The 20,561-nt window shown below is 40.6% G+C and overlaps 1 protein-coding gene and 1 non-coding gene across 6 annotated transcripts in view; one reads left to right on the forward strand and one right to left on the reverse strand.

Annotated features, from left to right (window-relative positions):
- TRIM2 (tripartite motif containing 2) overlaps positions 1 to 20,561 on the forward strand; it is a 114,289-nt gene that overhangs the window by 42,492 nt on the left and 51,236 nt on the right. For 3 of the 5 annotated variants that reach the window (XM_046656120.1, XM_046656123.1, XM_046656119.1), the window contains 2 exons: positions 15,337 to 15,521; positions 19,902 to 20,139. In XM_046656120.1, coding sequence (XP_046512076.1) covers positions 15,388 to 15,521; positions 19,902 to 20,139 — 372 coding nt within the window. In that variant the 5' untranslated portion in view covers positions 15,337 to 15,387. Of the gene's footprint in view, positions 1 to 15,336; positions 15,522 to 19,901; positions 20,140 to 20,561 lie in introns of those variants that run through there. The other 2 variants (XM_046656122.1, XM_046656124.1) reach the window with 2 other exon arrangements.
- LOC124237707 (U6 spliceosomal RNA) lies at positions 12,543 to 12,645 on the reverse strand. The gene has a single exon (XR_006888091.1). It is a non-coding gene; the product is annotated as a U6 spliceosomal RNA (small nuclear RNA).

Consider the following 20,561-nt stretch of genomic DNA (forward strand, 5'->3'; position numbering starts at 1 on the left):
TCTCAGTTTGTGGCACTTTGTTACGGCACCTCTAGGAAACAATATAGTAGGTAAGAATAGAAAACTCAGTTGCTCTAAATAAATTTTAAGTCTCTGGTTTCAACAAACAGGTTTTTGAAAGCTCACATAGCTAACATTGCCAAATCACAGATCCCGATTTTTATGAGATCTTAGGGAAAAGGTGAGTTTCTTAAAGACTGGAGATAGGGAAATACACTTTTTACTTATAAAGATCAAACCCACAAATTGTAGGTTCTATCAAGCATAATTTTATAGAGGAGTATTAATGGGGTGGTTTTCAAGCACCTAGAGAAGAAAGCATCCTGGGTTCCATAAGAATAAATTATACCAGACCAACCGGAATTCTTTTTTTGATAAGGTTAGTAGACATGAATTTCAGTTATCTGTTCAATATGATTCAACATGACAAAAGGGCCAGGAAAAGTGAAATGAACTCAGAGATTATTAATAAAAGGATAGGCCAAGGGGGCTGGCCCCATGGCTAAGTGGTTAAGTTCGCGTGCTCCACTTCAGAGGCCCAGGGTCTCTCCTGGTTCAGATCCTGGGTGGGAACATGGCACTGCTCATCAAGCTATGCTGAGGCGGCATTCCACATGCCACAACAAGAAGGACCCACAACTAAAAATATACAACTATGTACCCAGGGGGCTTTGGGGAGAAAAAGGAAAAATAAAATCTTAAAAAAAAAAGGTAGGCCTAGATCAAGGAAAGTGATGGTCTCTCTTTATTCTGTGTTGGGCAGACCCCACCTGGATTATGTCATCAGTATTGAGCAGCACCCTGTAGGGGAGACACAGGCAATCTGGAGGGGATACGAAGCTACTGGGCAGGGAGCCAGGGGTGCTTGATCTGGGTCACCTTTGCTGCAAATACTCCGCCTGTCTGGGAAGGGCTGTCTGACACCTGAGACCCAGTCAACATGACCGTGACTTGGAGGTAGGAGACTCTATCCCCAGGAGTGATTTTGAGAGGTTCTGTTCATGTCTTATTTATTTTTGTGTCATCAGTGGCTAGTATACCACCTGGCACATAATTATTTGTGAAATGTATAACATTACACAGTAATCCCAAGGCCAGTACAGTTCTGGTGTGAGTTTTTGGGTTGGAGCTGGGTCAGCTGGTTCCCTAGTTAATCCATTTCTATAACCTCACTAGGTTAAGGCCAATTTGGACATTCTCTCGTCTTAAGAACACTTAGAGGGAAGCTCCTTTCTGCTTTCTCACCATTGTTTTCAAACAGTCCTGTGTTGGTCTAGGACCTCCCCATAGCCACTAAAGAGAGGCCCTTAATCCTCCAACAGGGATGGCCTCCCCAGGGCCACTGCCAATAGAGAAGAAGGGGCCTCTTTGAGTCCAAGCCAAACCAGTCACTCAACTGCCTATAGAGTCTGGGCCTGCTGGAAGGAGCCTGGTTTTGAGGGGCCACACCTGGAGTGCTGACCTGTGCAATCCGTAAAAGCAGTATCTCTTCTCCAGTTGCTCATGTCTAAGCTGAAGACTGCAAGTAGTTGCTCCTTCACATCTGCTTTCAGAAGACCATTGGACAATAATTTTCATAGTGGTTTTTGGAAGCAAAGATAAGACACACTAAATAATGATTGCATTAGGCAGAGTTTCTAGGCTCCTGATTTCAGGTTGCCTCCTTCTTGGTGATTGTAGTTCTCTCTCACTGAGACACATCGCCTCTCTCGTCAGCTGGCTTTGTTCCACTGTGGAACTACCTGATAAACTGATCCTGCCTTTGCCCATCCTTGAGGGGCACTGTGGCACCCTGAAAGAGGAACTATGCCAGTCACAAGACCTGAACTCCAGTTCATCCGTACTACATAATGGCTACTCCACCCTGGGCTGGTCATGTAACCTTTCAGAACCTCAATTTCCACTGAAATAATAATAATAATGATGATGATGATGATGCCTGCTCTGTCTGTTTCTGAGTTTGTTTTGCTTTGTATTATGTGGGTGCTTCCTAAATTATAAGCCACCAATCAGATATAAAGAATTGCCTCTCCCTAATGGTCTCTGATCCAACTATTTTCCAATTCTGAGATGAACATTTACCTTTACATTCATGCTATGTCACTTGTCCATTTGTAGAAGGACTTTTTGTCATTCTACATCTACTTATTGGGAACCTACCATGTGACAGGCATTGCTCTAGGGGCTGGGGAGTTTGAGGTAAAAGATGGAACCATCAGTAATTTTCAGCCAATAATGCTATGGAGCACACAAGAATGATACCCAGTCCAGACTGGGATTGGAGGAGTCATCAGAAAATCCTTCCTAAGGTGAGTGGTGTCTTTGCTGAGCACTGAAGGATTCGAAGGAGTTAACCAGGGGAAGGAGTCAGGAAAGGATGAGAGCTTTCCTGGTGGAACAAGCGGCGTGTGAGCCTAGAGATTAGTGTTTCTCAAAGGGGGTGCTATAGGCATTTGAGGGGACAAATGTATGAGACTCTCTCATGCACTGGAGGATGTTTTGCCTCCCTGCCCCCAGGCATTAAATGTCAGTAGTACCTCCCCACCCCTCCACCCTGTAAACACATAGTCGATGTGGCAGCCAAATATGCCCCTTCCTATTTCCAAGTGCATACCCCACCACTCCACCAGGGGGGTTGGGACCATTACCTGGTTGAGAACCACTGCTAAAAATGCATGGTGGCATGTCTTAAGAACTAGAGTATGACTGAGGAGGACAGACAGTGGAAAAAATGGTGAAGGCAGAGGCCAGATCATAAACATCCTTATATGCCATCCTAAGGAGTTTACTTTCTAGGAGAAATTTCCTTAATCAGGAATAGATTGACTGTATATAAAGGGCTTTGGATAGAGCCTGGCACATAATACATGGTCAGGAAATTTCAGATCTATATCTCCCAGGATCCTGCCAAACCTGATTTAGTTAGCACATGTCCTGTTTGTATGCAAATGCATTGTCTGTATACTTCCCAAATGTACATCACAGTCTAACTGATGACAATTAACTCCCTAATGTCTATTCATATGGAGGGAAGAGACAGCTCCAAGAAATCAGTAAGGTAGGCAGCAGACTCAATCCCAAGTATCCTGGGCTCTTCTCTGCTCTTGCGGCCCCACAGTTTGGCTGCTTGAGGTCTCCATACAAGCAAACTCCAACTCAGAAAGAAACTGAGCCATTGTATCCCAATAGCCACTAACACCACCACCTATCTGTTGCCAGGGAGTGCCAAAGGGAAGATGCTATGGACTGCTAACACATCCTATGGTAACCCAAGGCCCAACTTATAAACAATTGTGTTCATTTGCTAAGACATGCACTAAAAATAAGGCTGCGTTTTCCTATAATAAGCAATGTTATGCTTGTTGGGTTCCTGACTGAGCCCTCCAAACCCACCTACCCATACAGTAGTTAAGCTATAGTGATAAGGGTAGTTGGAACCCAACTCTCCCATGTAATGCTGTTTCCAAGGAAGAGAGAGTCCCAATTCCAGATAAAAGATCAGAAACACATATAACCCCCCGTATGCTCTACCTTACCCCATGATCCAGTCACCCTGAACTACTACTCTCAATTCCTGCGAGCTATCTCTTGCCTCCAAGCCTTCGCATGTGCTGTGCTCCATACCTGAAATGCACACTACTCCTCCCTGCCTGGCATGCCCCTCTTGTGGGCTCCCAGAACATCTACTTCCTCTAGCAGTCAAAGCACTTGCCACTCCAAGTTGGAATTGCCTGCTTACTAATCCATCTCCCACACTAGATTGTGACCTTCCTGAGAGCTGAGAAACTGTTGTTTTTCTCCATATCCTCAATGCCTACTGAGTCCCTGGCACACACTAGACATTCGGTAAGGTTCATTGGAATGAATGATTGAATGAGTAGGTGAAACATCTCTGACTACAAGCCCAAGAATCTCTCCCACTTTGCCACCATCTTCTGAGAACAGAGACTCACTCCACTTGTATGCCCCAGAGTTTGGGTTGAGTAGGGAAGAGAAAGAGACAGGTCAGGAGAGAGGATGCGCTAAAGGTGGGGTCAGCATTCGATGAATTTGGCTAGGGGGATGGGCTGAGCAGCACAAATGGGAAGAGGAGACTTCCGTCATAGCAAGTCAGGCAACTTTGTGATGGCCTGTCTTAGGAATAAGACATTGTAAAATGGAGTGGGGGTAGCCTGCCTGTAGTTTCAGGAGTTGGTTCTTATTAAGTTGTAAGCTTCTAAAACAGAACATGTGTCCACACAAACAGCTGTACACACATGTTTCTGGAGGCGTTATTCATAATAGCGAAAAAGTGGCAACAACCCAACTGTCCATCAACTGACAGATGGATAAACAAAATGTGCTATATGCATACAATGGAATATTTTTCAACCATGAAAAGTAATAAAATACTGATACATGCTACAACATGAATGAACCTTGAAGACATTATGCTAAGTGCAAAAAGCCAGACACGTAAGACCACGTGTTATATGATTCCATTCATGTGACAGGGCAGAATAGGGAAATTTATACAGACAGAAAGTAGATTAATGGTTGCCTAGGACTGTGGAGGATGGGGAGGTGGGGAGTGGTAGCTAAAGGGTACAGTGTTTCTATTTGAGATGATGAAAATGTTCTAAAATTGGCTCTGGTGATGATTGCCATATCTGTGAATATATTAAAAGCTATTGAATTGTACACCTTAAATGGGTGAATTGTATGGCATGTGAATTATATCTCAATAAAGCTGTTAAAAAACAAAAAACTTCTAAGGCAGGGTGTTAACCTGGGCTTTTGAGAACTATGTACCACCTGCAATAGCTTGCCAAAATTGGCATGTCTGTGCATTTTCCCGGGTCTGTGGATTTCACTGGATTCTCTATGACCCTTCTCCCTCCCACCACCACCAAAGGTAATCACTGCTCTGCAGAGCTGAGGGCCCCTTCACAGGTTCAATGCAGTACCTGACTGCATGGAAAGGATGTGATGAATGTTAGTATAATCAAATATGCTAATTAACAGTTTTAGGATTTAAATAAAAATTATTAGTGCCTACTTTTAAACTGGTAACTAACATAGGAATAGAATGCAATAAGGTTCCTTGCCTCCATTGCTATAGAAAAGGGAATGATTGTGAATTCCATTCTGCTAGGTAAGATTTTTTATTCTAAAGTATTATTTGTAATATGAGGATCTAATTATTTTTATACTGCTACTTGCTGATCATTAATATGTTATTAAAAGTTTTTTAAAAATAAGTTTAATGACAATAGGAAATCAAGTTATGTATATAAGTAAAGTTTGTCAAGTTTCTCAACATTTAACTGAAAACTTCTGCATCATCAGAAAAACAACGGGTTCTGTTCATCGCCTGAATCAAATAAATGTACTCAATGATTTTTCTCTGAATGGTTAGAACCACGAAAAGCAGAGAAGTGTTATTTGCATTATTTGATTTTTAGGAGCTGTGTTTTATAGACCCTTTTCTGGGTAAATAACAAGAGGAGAAAGGGTAGTAGAGGCTTGTTGAACTGGGCTGCTTGGCATTTTTAAAAATTTACATTTGTGTTTCAAGCTACCTGAAAAGTCTAAGAAAATAGATCATCTTTTTTTCTAACTAAAGGAAGCTAAGTGTGTGTTCTCACACTCACCCAAAACGCTCCTCTAAATTTGAACTTTTCACATTGAGGTACCAGACGCCTAGTTTTCTCTCTAGAATCTATTCTCCCTGCATCCCCCTTTTGCTTATCAGCACACCATCTTTCCGATTTGTAACGCGGTGCCTGTCTTGGCTGCGTTTCACCGGGAGACGTGCACAGGTTGCCCCTCCCTCGGTGAATCGTGCGGGCACAGTCTGGTGATGGATCTCAGCAGCCTAGCAGGAGAGCATGGAAACAGCTGACTGCTGACTCAGAGGGAAAGCAAGCCACCCACGAATCTCATTGCAGCTCGCTGCTGCATCCCTATCCCATAATCCCTTGCTTGGTTTGCTGCAGTCTTTTCAACAGACGCTGAGTGAGAAAAAGATGTCCTGTAAGATAAAGATTGATTGGTTTGAATACCGAAAGGGGTCTCCCACTTGTTAATGACCCAGAAACATTCCTGCCGACTTTCCTGAGCCTTCTCTCCTTTCCTCCATTTTTCTCTTCCTCTGTTCTGTTCATGAACTGGCACATCACTACATAGAGCAGAAGATATGCTGGGCTTCTGATGATGGCTGCACTGCATGGTAGGGAATTTTAACCAGTCTCTTTGCATGGTGCTTCCAAACTTGAGATGTTAGCAGAAAGGTGCATTGTTCTTTTGGATTGCCGCGGAGCTGCAGCGACAGGCTTGGGAGAATTTAATTCTTTGCCTCGTTAATTAGTCTGTCTGCAGAAATGGGTAGGTCCTAAATGTTTGGATTGCTTAGTATTATTGCCAGGTGGATAATTGATTTCTCCTGCTGTCTCTGTTCGGGCTTTTTTTCCCCACTTCTCTCTCATGGTGATGCTGTATGCTCTGTAACTATAAGAGAGAAGGAGGCCCACTCTTTGCTTAAACAAAGGCATCAATTGAACAAGAACAGGGAGAAAGTCGTGCAAGATTTTCTTATCAAGTTCCTAATGGGATCTGACTAGATGTTAAGTTTTACTAGTCTTTATTTTAATATGTATCTCGGCTTATTGTAAATAGGAGATATTTTTCCCCCTGCATCTCTCTGTTGGGTACAAAGATGAGGATGAAATATTTAATTTGCAGGATCCCTTCCTCAGTACCACAGGGTGGAGGAAAACGTGCGATTCGACCCTTCCCCCACTCTGGCCTCTGTTAGAGAACCCTGGGGCTAAGTGCCAAGGTTCCCAGTTACCATTGGAAACCCACTCATTTATTATGCATCACTCGACCCCCTGAATTCTGAATGCCATTGATGATCAGCAAATATGCAGGAGATAATTTGGGGTTTTTTTCTGACATTTTTTCCCTGCCTTTGAAGTAGACTCAGATCTGGGTGGAGCTCAATGGTAGCATTATACAGAAAAAAAAATCCTTGGGCTGGACCTTAGGTTTGCTTCCTGAAACGGTGGATATTATTTTAGTATCAGAGAGCTTTTTCTACAAGCATGCCCCACCCTGTCATTATTCCTTCTTGAGGTGGGGGGAGGATAGGAGGGCAAGTAGGAAGGCTATTTATTTTAAAAATTGAATATTAGTAAGTAGATTTCTGAATCAAAGGGTAAAATGTTTATTTCTGTCTTAAGAAAAGATTATTTCAATGTCACAGCTTTAAGGAACAGATCTAGAGTCAGAATGAGGCATTTAAAAAATTATTTAGTTTGTTTCTTTGGCTTAGATTATATTATGGCAGTTTTATTCCTGGGGAATAAATTGTTAGAGGTTTTTTTAAAAAAATTAGAATATGTGAGAAGAGCCGTTCATTTGCCCAGATTCCTAAGTTGATTTCTTAAATATTAGGATTCAGTTCTGCCTGGTGTGAACCTATGTCGAGTGGAGTGCCTTTCATTATTTCCCTGCAGATGCTTTAGCAGCACTGTTCCTAACCCAGTGTCATGTTAAGTAATGCACGCCCCTCCCAAGCAAGCACACAATGAGAAGTTTCATGTGTGCTGGGGTGTGAGAAAGCAGCTTTCTGCGGCAGAGATGTAAGCAGTGGCCTTTCCTAAACCTCAAAGTATTTTTTTCCAATTTTCTCCTGCAAAGACACAAGTGATTTGTACTGGAAAGGTTAAAACCCAGCTGAATGTAAAAATATTCTCTGATAGAATGTGCTGTTTTGAGAAATATGAATGCAGCGTATATAACCCACACACTTTAAAAATGGAGAATAAAATCTATACACATTTTTCATCATAGTTAATCTTATAATCCTGAGATGACTTAATTTTCTAAAAATTTATATGATAACAAAAGCTTAGTGCATTTTGTTGCCTGTGAAATAAAGTAAAAATACTCATTCTTTGTCTTACTAAGAAATGAAAATGTCCTTCATTTGGATATCTTTAGACATTAATTTCTGCAAACTTATGACTTTCTTTTATCTATCTTTATTAAGTAGAAAAATACCCTAAATATGTGGCAATTTAAAAAAATTTAACTAAGCTTCATTTTTAAGACTCCCTTTGCCTCTTTTTCATTATCTCTCTGATAAAATTAAGACCTTAAGCAAACGTTTGTATGTATTAATGAAATGTATGGAAGAGAAATACTTTCAAACTTTAAAAAATTTGCTGCCAAATTATTTACTATCAGTTTTTTAAAAAAAATTGTTACTGAATTGCTTCTAATTGTGGCAAAATTATAATTTGCACACACCTGTAATTGCTTTTTTAGAAAATCTCTGATGCCACCTGTGCCTCTTTATCACTTATATAAGGATTTTAGTGTCAGAGTAGAATTTGGTCTATAATGGGTTGGCTCTTCGGGTTCTCTGAATATTATTATTGTGCAGGTTGTCTGAATTTAGCAGATCATGTTTCCTCCTAGAATTTGGAGGTTTAGTTTAGACCAGATAATGTGGAAAAAATGAGCCCAGTATAAGTGTTCAAATAGCATCATTGCCTTCGATGTAACATTCGTTACTGCTTTTTGCATGCTAGTCTTTCTCCCTTCTTCTACTTTATCCTCTCCTGCCTTCATATTCTCAATCACCTCCATTCCTCCATTAATTGCTTTTTATTATTCTTCTTGAAAACGTATTACTTTAAGTAAACATTTATTCTAATCAACAGCAGAATTAAATAATATGCTTCCTATCCACCAGGGGCAAAAAGGGATTTTCTGTTACGTGGGCCTGTGTCTTTTGAAGTTCTGATGTAGAATAAATTCTCTTCCCCCTTCTTGCTAACCTCGCCCAGCCCCCAGAGTTTAGGGGCCTGGCTGCTCTCTGCCTTTTTTGTGATCCCAGAATATTCAGCCTCTTTGTGTCGTCCCCAAGGAAAGCAAGGGAGAATTGGCAGGATGATAGTTGTGAGGAGAGGAGACCCCACTCATCTTGACTGTCCCAAGGTACTGTAAGATGAATGTCAATTAGCCTGACCACTTAACACTCCATCACACAGACCCAGCCTTCAGGAACTAAGAAAACCCAAAGCAAATCTTAAGAATTGACTGCAAAATGTGAGGACTTTTATGAAGAAGGCAATGGCAAACATTTATCTATATTCATGAAAGAGGTAGGGAAAATAGGCATAGATGTCATAAAGGCAGGTTCAAGCCTTGGCTTAAAAAAAAATTTCCATATGGTGAAAACCAGCAATCTAAAGAAGCTGTCATACATCTGACCCTGGAAATAAGGAGAACCCTTGGAAAGCTTGGGCACATCCTTGCCTGAAGACAGAAGTTAAAGTGGATGGTCTCCTGTATGCCCCCCACAAACACACACATTCACACACGCTCACACATACTGTCAGGAAAGATATTGCATCTGGCCTTCTAATTTACAAAATAGCCCATTTGGGATAACAGCTTGATTTAACTGAAAATAGGTCACCCTGTTTTAATTTCACTGAAGATTGTCCTCCTTTCTTTCTTTCAGTTGAGTCCTCAGTAACAATACAAATTCAGTTGCAGGTGAATGACAATATGCTCATGAATTTTAAAAACTAAAAATACCTTGTTTCTTTAACCTGTTTTAACCTGTGCCTTGAACTCTAGAGGCAGCATATTGTGAGTTATAGATAATCCCAATGGTTCAAGATTTCCTTTCTATAAATGTACGAGAAAATTTTTAACTTCTTGGGAAGCTGATTTTAGCGTGTCCAGACTATTGTCATTGGCCCAAGAGCAATAAAAACTGCAACCATATTAATAAATTTAGCTAAATGGCAACAAAGTGAAGCAGTAACCCATGAATGCCATAAAAGTAAATATTAGAAATGGAATCTATGCCTTTAGGATGATATATAATCAAAAATGCTGCATCTTACCCACAAATCACATTAAAACTTTATTTTCCAAAGGAATCTTGACCTGTTTCCCAACCACGTTTTCTGGTCCAGCCAGACAAACTTTCACCAGCTCTCTCCCCTTCTTAAGAAAAGGGCTTCCAGTTGGGCTTTTCCCTTCCAGTCTTGATTCCTGCTCTTCCTCACTCTGGTGTCAGCAATTAAGAGTTTGGTTAGTTTTCTGATTTAAATGGTATAATTTGGGGTAGGAAATATGGTCTCAACCTTAGAATTGTGGATGCAGGCATTTTTCTCTCATTTCATCTCCTCCTATCAAGTTCTTCTTTCCCGTTTGGTCATAATTTCCACCAAGTTTTAGGAGATTTGAGAAAGTGAGCCAGGGAAAATATCAGAGATGACGTGAGGAAAGAAATGCTGGGACAGGATTTTTCAATGCCCAAGGATTTTATGTGATGGTTGCATTGTTTTTACCCACAACAAGCTGTGTTTAGTTGGCAAGCTGCCACTAGTAAGGAATTTATGTGTTAACCTTCATAGACTTTTTATTTCCACGCATGTGTGTCCTCAGTATTTCTCAATTTGTTTTCCTGCATTTGTGAGTGTGTTAAAATATGTCACTAAATATCTCCCCTCTGGATGATGGCTTTTGTTGCTCAGCATTAGACTATCACATGGGGAGGCAGGTAATGTCTGATGTTAAGTGAAAACGTTCACATGACTGGTAATGACCATGCTCTTTATCATGTAATTCAGCAAGTACAGCTCTTTTCTGCTACTGGGACTAAGTCCATTCCCATGTTATACTTCATTCATTCAGTTATTTAAAAAAAGAAAATGTGTCTACTATGTACCAGGCACCATTCTAGGTGTTGGGACGACTGCAGTGAGCAATTGGACAAAAATCTCTGCCCTCATGAATCTTACATCCTAGTGGGGTGGGAAAGGAGACAATATGCAGCAAATAGACAGCCTTCCCTCGGTCTCTGAGGGGGATTCGTTCCAGGACCCCCACAGATACTATAATCTGCAGACGCTCAAATCTCATATAAAATTGCATAGTATTTGTACATAGCCTATGCACATCCTCCTATATATTTTAAATCATCTCTAGATTATTTATAATACCTGATACAACGTAAATGCTATATAAGTAGTCGTTATACTGTATTGTTTAGGGAATGATGACAGGAAAAAAAGTCAGTACATATTCAGTACATACAGACGCAACCGTCATTGGTCTTTCAATCTGCGGTTGGTTGAATCTGCAGATGTGGAACCATGGATATGGAGGGCCAACTGTTACCACATACTATATTGGAAAGTGACCAGTGCTATGAAGAAAAATAGAGCAAGGATAGAGGGTAACAAGTACTAGGGAACTGGGGGGCAAGTTTCAATTTTAAACAAAATATTCAGGTTGCCAAGGTGATATTGAGCAAAGAGCTCAAAGAGGGAGAAGGGGAGAGAACCCGTCTCTGTAAGCATTATTGCTGCTGCTTTTCCGGTGATGAGGAACTTTAGCTAATCTTCCCACATAAGGGTTCTCATAGCCAGTTAACGTCAATATTACACTAATGTTGGCTATTTATGTAGTTTTAAAATGGCTCTTCCTGCCTTGGCTTCTCTATCATTTCCTTTCTATTGGCCTTTTGTCATTGTGTCTGGTGCCAGTTACCGCGCACGCAAAAGCTTCTGGGCTCTTTTCAGAGGCAAAGTCACCCCAGGCATGTTTTCACTTGCAGTCTCTCCAGAAATTGGTTTCACTGATCTCCAGCAGAAGAGCAGTTTTATATGCTGATCTCCTCTACTACCGTGCACTTATTTCTGATGGTTAGGTAAGAAGGATTTTTGACACTTCAGAAACCAAGATGGGGAAAGGAGACCAGCTGAGAATCTAAATAAGTATTTATTGCTTTTCTAATGAAAGAGACCAGACACTGCGGTAGTGCCCAAACACTTTGATTAAAGGCTGTCATATATTTTGTGTATATTCCTCAAGGCATGCTCACACTGATGGAAGGCTTCCCATAGTGCTTATCAGCACATTCTGTGCCTCCATTTTTCTAAGCACATTATCCCTTTAGGAGTAGTTAAATGGTGTCTTTCTATTGTGGATATCTACTTCTAATCAGGGAATGATCATCATCCTGGCAAAGTCTCGGTTTGGGGGTTTTTGGGGATTGGAAACGTTTTGTGTTGATTCTATGAGTCCTGAAAATCCAGATGTCTTCAACAGGTCACTTGTGACAAATCTGTAATATTGTCATGATTTTAAATTAGTACTAATGTGTAAGTTTAATTTACCAGTTAATACGAACAAAGATTTACTCCCACCCACTACAGTAGTTATCATAAAATTAGAATGAAAATTACAATGAAATGTTTTTATTTCAGCTTTGGAGAATGAAAATGTTGGCTCAGAAATTTCATTTAGTCAACGTATATCATTTGATTAAAACAAATGCTTTTTCCTCGCCCCGAATCCAAAATTCTAAGGTTAAAAAAAGAGTAAAATCCAATATTGTGTTTTCTCTCTGCTTTTTTTAATACCCAGCACGACTGATTCTTTCAAAGGGCAATATGAAAAATTTCAAAAAGCTATTCAAAATAAAATTATTTTAACTGATTTTAACTGAAAAGTTCGTAGTTTTTTTTTTACGTATGGAGCACTTCATGAATTTGCATATTACCTTTGCTCAGGGACCATGCCAATCTTCTATATCATTTCAATTTTAGTGCTGCTAAAATGAACATTCTGTCAGTTTTATAAGCCACACACACATACTCACACACACACCAGTAAAGCGTTAAACTTGTTCAAGATTAGGTATCATTGACTTGTCAGATAAAGCGGAAAACTTGAAATGTGAGTTTTCTGATTCACTGATTTTACTCAATGACCTTGGCAAGTCATTTGAGCCCTCAGCTTTGGTTCCCTTATCTTAAAGGCAGACAAATCCATTCCTTCCCGCTTCTGATGTCATAAGGATGTGGTGAAAGCAAAGTGAGGACGTGCCAGCCGTCTGAGCTCCTAAGAGATGAGCTACATTTAATCCAATCAATGAATATCATTCTCTACTCTAGTTCTTGAGGGAGACTCAAAGTCTGGCAGATAATGCTGGCTAATTAGATAAGTCACACCCACCTGTTGACCTGAGGCAGTGAGTACTGTTTGAATGTGACACCATTGTAAGCAAGTGCTTTCACAAGGTTCTGTCTGTTTATTAATCATGCTCTTTAATGAACTTATCTAGAAGGTATAGAGTTGGAAAATGGGTGCATCACGTATGTAACTATACTCAAATATGTGCATTTTCTTAATAACAGTTGACATACTTTTTAAAAAAATTTGTGATTTGGTGGGGAGAAAGAAGAACCATCATATTTAGAAAAGAGTGTTTCCTTTAGAAAGTGTAGAATTGTTGGTTCTGTAAATATGGTATATTTCCCAGCTTCAAACACAGGTACCAGGCCAAGGTGAAATGTTATATATAAACCAAGCTTCCATACCACAGCCTTCTTAAAACTCAAGGTCAAAGGAGGTGTGGTGGTTTAAGGAGTGAAAAGGCCATGGGTTTTTACATTCTGGCAAACTTCTTAACTAAGCCTCAGTTTTTACAAATCTGTAAAATGAGAATAATATTACCTCCTGCCTAGGGTCATATTGAAAAGATTAACTACTTTTTTTTTGCAAAGAGTATTTCCATTGGGTATTGGAGGGCTGTGGACATCTTACCAAATATTTAGAAAATTAGGAAGTGAATTTTAGCTCAGCTTTGGGTTACCTCTTTGAGATGGAAGCCAGAAATTCTTTAAGGTGGTAAATGGAGCTGTGTTTTATGTCGTAACTTTTCACTCCCTTATTCTCTCAGAGGCCCTCTGCTTTCTTCTCCGTTGCCCCCGTCTAATTCTCCTTTTCTGGCACGATCCCTCACATTTTGAAACCTCCTCTGAATTAATTCATTTCACCAGATCGTTCCAATGCCCACATATGAATACCAACACACATTTCTTAAAATAATAGGGACTCCCTCTAGCCTTTGTCCCTGCTCCATGGCAAATACATGTTAGTATTAAATCTACAAACCTTTAGTTCTGAAGAAAACACTCTGAACCACATACAAAGTTTTTAATTAAAAATTTTAATTATCCCATTCCTGCATGTTAACAGTATGTAGGGGAGGAAAAACTTCCTCTACACACTTAAGTTCGGTGACTGAAGCCTGTGAATTAAACAAATGGAAGACAGATTATCAGGAGAAAAAGGTGTACACATTTTATCGATCTTTTATTTTTCCAAAATAAAATATATGTTATATTTTATTGAACTTTCTTGATTTAATATTGTTAATTTTAAATGCATGGGGGCTTCACAGAAAATAAGTGAAAACCCAAAAAAGCAGTTAGACCTGGGAGTTTATATACTATTTTAACAAAGGATGACAAATTGTGGAGAAGTGACTAGACAAAGAATAAAGAAGTTTGGACTCAAGAAAAGAGTTTGGACTCCAAGGGGTAGTATATTGTGTGAAAGTGACCAGGAAATGCATGGTAGATAAGGATTGTTAGCAAGGTTTATGCAGACTTGTCTCTGATGCCATCTCTGGTGGTTAAGAGTCTTCTCCTCTTCCTGGTATGGGAGAGAGAGGTACCTTCACAAATGGGAAATTTATGCCCTGCTTTTAGGCAGATGGAAGAGGGCAGAGAGCTCCTCCCACGTTTGCTGTTTCCCAGTTGCCCTTCTGCACATAATAATCCTTGTGTCAAAGTGGCATATTTGATTCACTTCAAGTACAATAGTTGGGAAAACATATTCTATCTTAATAAGACTATTCTATTTAATATAGACTATAATAAGGCTATATTTTAAGAAGACCATAAAATATATTTTCAAATATAGTCATGGCTGAAGGCCTGAACAGACATAGCCATGTAAGTATTTATCCCCTCAGCTGCCCCTGCCTGGAAACCCAGAAAGCATACCTCTTTGTACAACACACCTTCTTCTTCTTCTTTTTTTTTTTTTTCTGCTTTATCTTCCCAAACCCCCTGTACATAGTTGTACATCTTAGTTGCAGGTCCTTCTAGTTGTGGGATGTGGGACGCTGCCTCAACGTGGCCTGACGAGCAGTGCCATGTCCGCGCCCAGGATCCAAACCCTGGGCCGCTGCAGCAGATCACGCGAACTTAACCACTCGGCCACGGAGCCGGCCCCAACACACCTTCTTCTAATATGTTTTGCTTGTGTGGCGAACATGTGATTATTTTAGTGATTTAGAAAACAAACAGGCAGCTCACAGTGATGAGGGTTGGTTATGGTCATTTTGAGGTCACTGACGTGGAATTCTACCTGTATTCATAACACAATGCTGCTAGTGAATGAGCCAAAGATTGATTTGCCCCTACAGATTGTTATATATTTTTCCGTTTGGGTTTTTCTGTCTGACAGCAGCAGCGTGCAGGGTCAAAGACAGCCGGCCTCCCATGCCAGTGGTCTAGGATGGCCAGTGAAGCAACCAACATCCCAAGTCCTGTGGTGCGTCAGATTGACAAGCAGTTTCTGATTTGCAGTATATGCCTGGAACGGTACAAGAATCCCAAGGTTCTCCCCTGTCTGCACACTTTCTGTGAGAGGTAAGCCGCCTTTGTGCGCGGAGAAGGCAGTTTCACAGACTGACCTCCTACAACCTACCACAGGGTTCCTTCCAGAATTCTACAGTTACCGCTGGGAGACAGAGCTTTTGTACTTCTGTTAGACATCTAGAAACATAGTCACGAGCTGTCAACAATTTACTTTATTTCAAATAATTACAAGAGGAAGAAAGCAATCTAGTAGCTGCTTTTTCATTTCCACGGTAGATGGAGCATTAGATATTTTAAATTTTAAAAATTTTCCCTTTGTTCTTTGTGACACAATTTTTGCCAACCACAGTTCTCTCACAGAGGATATTTGGTGATGGACAATTGAAAATGTATTGTTTCCTCCCATATAAAAAAATCAGGTAAAATACCTGCATATATGAGGCATTAGTTAAAAGGAGAGATCTTCCTTCCAAAGACACATCAGAAGACACATGCTAATGGCACATTTGAACCCGATGATGTTTCAGATGAAGAAAAAAAACTGTATCTATATATGAAAGAATTACAAATTACCTGAAGATGCACTTTACTATATATAAAAATACACTCCCTTATTTATCTTTCTTGAATAGTTTTTTCCATTGAGTTAATCAGTTATCAGAATACACATTAGCCCCCTTGCTTAACTTACCACCTAAGCAATGAAGCCTAAAAAGATTATTAGTAATTAGTTTATCTATGGCCTAACTTAAATACTTCCCTAGTAAGGCTACATATTTTTATTAAAAACAAATATGGTAATTATGTCATAGCATTTTGTTAAAATACATTTTCTATTATTATTTAATGCACATAATTAAAATGCTTTGCTTTCTGTTATAGAAGAGAAAATTGGTATTTCCAGTGGCTTTCAATCAATGCTAATTACATTTACTATCCAATTTAACATACACTTGTTAGCTGATTGAACTTGCTTTGAGTGATTTACTTTAGACGGTCTCAGTTGCAACAGGATAACCACATCCTTGGTGGTGATGGAGGGAGGGAGAAGGTGGATTTGTTACTGCTAGTTGTAGCTTTTTGTTTGTTTTGCTTTCTTTGTTTTGGGTTGTGGGTTTTGCATGGGTATGTAGAGTTTCTGTTTAATGGTGGTATGTAGGGCACCAATACTTTTTACTTTATTCATTTTATACTTTGGCTTAAGTACTTTGTAATTCATATTCCCAAATAACTAAATGGAGAGTGATTTTTTTTCCCCCTCACTCAATGGGCGTAGCTAAAACATGAAGACCGGCTAGTTGTTCACGTGTCCCTGGGCTCCCCTGTAAGATCATAATTTGATTTGCAGCAGTTGACAACTGCTGCAGCTCTGGAACTCTTTATGTACAACACCAGAGCCACTGAGTCTGAGCTCAGCAGAGCTGCCCCGTTCCCCAGTGTTCAGTGCCAGTCGATCCATTGTTTGGTTCCCATTTCCTTGCTCTGACAGGTGAGAAGCAACACTTCTGGGCTGCCCTGGGTCTGCTCCATGCCTTCTTGGTTAGGTCTAGCCCAGCTCACTTCCATTCTCCATCCAATAGCCAGTGGTGGAGATTTTCAAGATCCTACATGGCAAGTCCCTATGGAATGCTGTGTGTTAACATTGTTTTAGCATCATGTGCATTGAATTTCCTTTCAAAGGTGCTGGTGACTTTCCTTAAAATGAGAAAATTTTGTTTATGTAGAGACAAAACTTCATGGCTTGTCTCCCTGTCAGGAAAGTGAGCCCTGGGACCCCTTACCTCCAGCTCCTGCTGGCCATGCACACCAGCTGCTCAGTATCTTCTTATAGTCACTCTCTTACTCTCACATCTTCGAAATGGCATCAGTGGGACCTGGAAGGAGCTATGGGCTCATGCAGCTTACACAGTCCCTGGGCTCATGCAGCTTGCAGCCTAGTGGAGGAGCCAGTCATTAACCACCTACTCACTCAGATTAGTGTGAAATTAAACCAGTGACAAGTGCTATGTATCAGAAGTACACGGGCAACCACATAATAGGGGAAGTTGCTCTAATCAGGGCAGGCTTCCCTGCAGAAGTGATGATTAAGCAGAAATCCCAAGGATCAGTAAAAATTAATTAAGCAAAGGGAAGTGAACAGGAGGAAAGAATTTCAGGTATGTGCAAAGGTGCTATAATAAGAGAGGCCAGCACACTTTGGAAGAACTTAAATAAGCTCACTGTGGCCAGTGTGCAGCAAATGAGAGGAAGGGACAGGAAATGCCCAAGTGCCAGATCCTAGAGGTGTGTTATCCATATAACCATATACGGATTCTTGTCTTCGTTGTAAGACCAGTAGAAGCCATGGAAGGGTTTTCGTCTTAGGTGTGAGGGGGAGGAGATTTAATGGCTAGTTTTGAGTTTGGAGAAGGCTAGTCTGGTTGCAATATGGAGAAAAGTTAGAGGGGTACAAGGGTGGATGACAGTGTACCAGCTATAAAGCCAGTGCAGAAATCTAAGAAAGGGTTGGATAGTGCAGATGAAGAGAACTGGAAACATTGGAAAGGTATATAGGAATTTCCAGGTTTTGGTGATGGGTTGGATGTGGAAAATGAAGGATAGTGAGAAAATTACTGTTTTAAGAATGACTCCTAGTGTCTGATTTGCTTAGATGAATGAATGGAGGTGCTGGTCATTGAGAGAGGAAGAGGATACAGTTTGGGGAAAGATGCTGGGTTTGGTTTTGGACATGTTGAGTTTTAGGACCTTTGAGACATCTAAGGAGATGTGAAGAAAGCAGTTGGTGTACAGATATGGGACTCAGAGGAGATATCTGTGGGAAGAAATATAAATGTGGAGGTGTTAATGTTTATAGTCACGCACATGAATATACTATCCCAGGGAGAGAAGAGGGCTTACGATGGAGCCTTGATTAACTGCAAACAGTGTTGACTCAGTAGAAAAGATAGAGCAGAGAGGAGGAGAGCCAAGTGAGTGTGTGTCATAAGCCAAGGGAAGATAAAGTTTCAAAAGGGGGGAAGGCAGACAGTGGTCAAGTTTCACGAAGGCTGCTGAGGCTAGTGAGATAGAATTGAAAAATGTCTGTTGGGTTTAGATGTCATTAGTGACCTTAGCAAAAGCTGTTTTATTTCTGGTATTGATTTATTGCTGTTTACTTCTGTGTCATAGGGAAGGTCATTTAACCTCCTTGATGTCAGTTTCCTCATCTGCAAAGTAGGGGAAATGGGGCAAAATCAGAGGTTTTTGAATTCTGTTTGGCTGAGAAACAGGGAAGCATTGTATAGAGTAGTTATTTAGAGCATAGAGTCTGGTACTAAATTGCCTTGATTTGAATTCCTGCTCTGCCCCTGAGCACTTAAGTCCTTTGGACAAGAAACTTAGGCTCTCTCTGCCTGTTTTCCCGTGCCTAAAGGTGATCACAAGAGTACCTATCTCATAGCATTGTTGGAAGCACTTTGAATCGAGTGAGCAGTATATATGTTAGTCATTATTAGTGATACATTTCACTAATCAAATGAATTACGTTGATGCCTATTGAGAGGCAGGACAAGATCATGTCTCTGAGACTCTGGGTCTCCTATTCTGCTTCAAATGAAACATTTCCACTTTGATGGGTTTTTTAACATCTGAGATGTGCTTATGATTTTGTATGTGAAAAGAGTTTCAAAGCTAACAAAAAAGTTTGATATGTTTCTCCCCATTGTAAAAGTCCACAAATGTGTGGACACCATGCTAAATATTCTAGACCAGTGCTTCTCAGTTTTTGTTTTTGTTTTTGTTTTTGTTTTTTTGCTGAGGAGGATTAGCTCTGAGCTAACATCTGTTGCCAATCTTCCTCTTTTTCTGCTTGTGGAAGATTAGCCCTGAGCTGACATCTGTGCCATTCTTCCTCTGCTTTATACATGGGTCACACCACAGCATGGCTGATGAGTGGTTTAGGTCTGCACCCGGGATCCAAACCTGTGAATCTGGGCTGCCGAAGCAGAGCACACTGAACTTAACCATTACACCACAGGGCTGGCCCCATCAACTTTTAATGTATATACAAATCACCAGGGGATCTGATTCATTAGACCTGGAGTGGGACCTGGGATTCTGCATTTCTTCCAAGCTCCCCAGTAAGGCCGATGCTGCTCATTGGTAGACCAAAATTTGTGTGCCAAGACTCTAGAGAACACTACCAATGTCAATGACATTATTGTTTTCCTTGAGCATAATCATTTGCCTGATCAGTTGACAGGGCCTGTGTGAGAACAGGTTACTGCTTGGCTTCTGAAATACTGTTTTCTTAGTAGAGGAGACCGTGAAGGGCGATTCTGTAAAGTAGCTTGTGTAGTCACTGAGAACATGTATGGTACCTGTGAGAAGTGGCAGCTCTGCTCCGTGAGCCGCACTGTGGTGACGGTACTCCTGCTTCTGCTTCTGCAACAGGTGCCTGCAGAACTACATTCCCGCCCACAGTTTAACCCTCTCCTGCCCAGTGTGCCGCCAGACCTCCATCCTGCCCGAGAAGGGGGTGGCCGCGCTCCAGAACAACTTCTTCATCACGAACCTGATGGACGTGCTGCAGCGAACTCCAGGCAGCAACGTTGAGGAGTCCTCCATCCTGGAGACAGTCACCGCGGTGGCTGCGGGAAAGCCTCTCTCTTGCCCAAACCACGATGGGAATGTAAGTGGCAGCACATCTGCTTTGTTTTGAGTGGGTTCTGGGCAGTCAGAGGTTATACATTGAAACAGAACTCCACCTGCAAAACGAGTAATTAAAAAAGATTTTTACCAGTCCTCAGACTATTTTGCCTGCTCACTTTGTCTGACCGAATTTATTTAAATAATAAAATCAATCTTCATTGTGTCTACTTAGCACAAATTGTGGATTTCCCCGGGAGAGCAAACCCGTAACTGTTTGCAAGCTGGGCATACTTTGACCCACATAAACATCTGTGTAATAAATTATGGGTAAAGATGTGATAATAGAGAAGTTCTGCAAATTGAGAATGATTATTAAAATGTTAATTAATTACAGGTCTTTATTTTTCTAGAGGGAAATTTTTCTCATGCTCCATTAGACCCTATTCCTGAATAATAATAGAA

This window comes from Equus quagga, chromosome 3 (genome assembly GCF_021613505.1).
Source record: "Equus quagga isolate Etosha38 chromosome 3, UCLA_HA_Equagga_1.0, whole genome shotgun sequence".
Classification (NCBI taxonomy): Eukaryota; Metazoa; Chordata; class Mammalia; order Perissodactyla; family Equidae; genus Equus; species Equus quagga.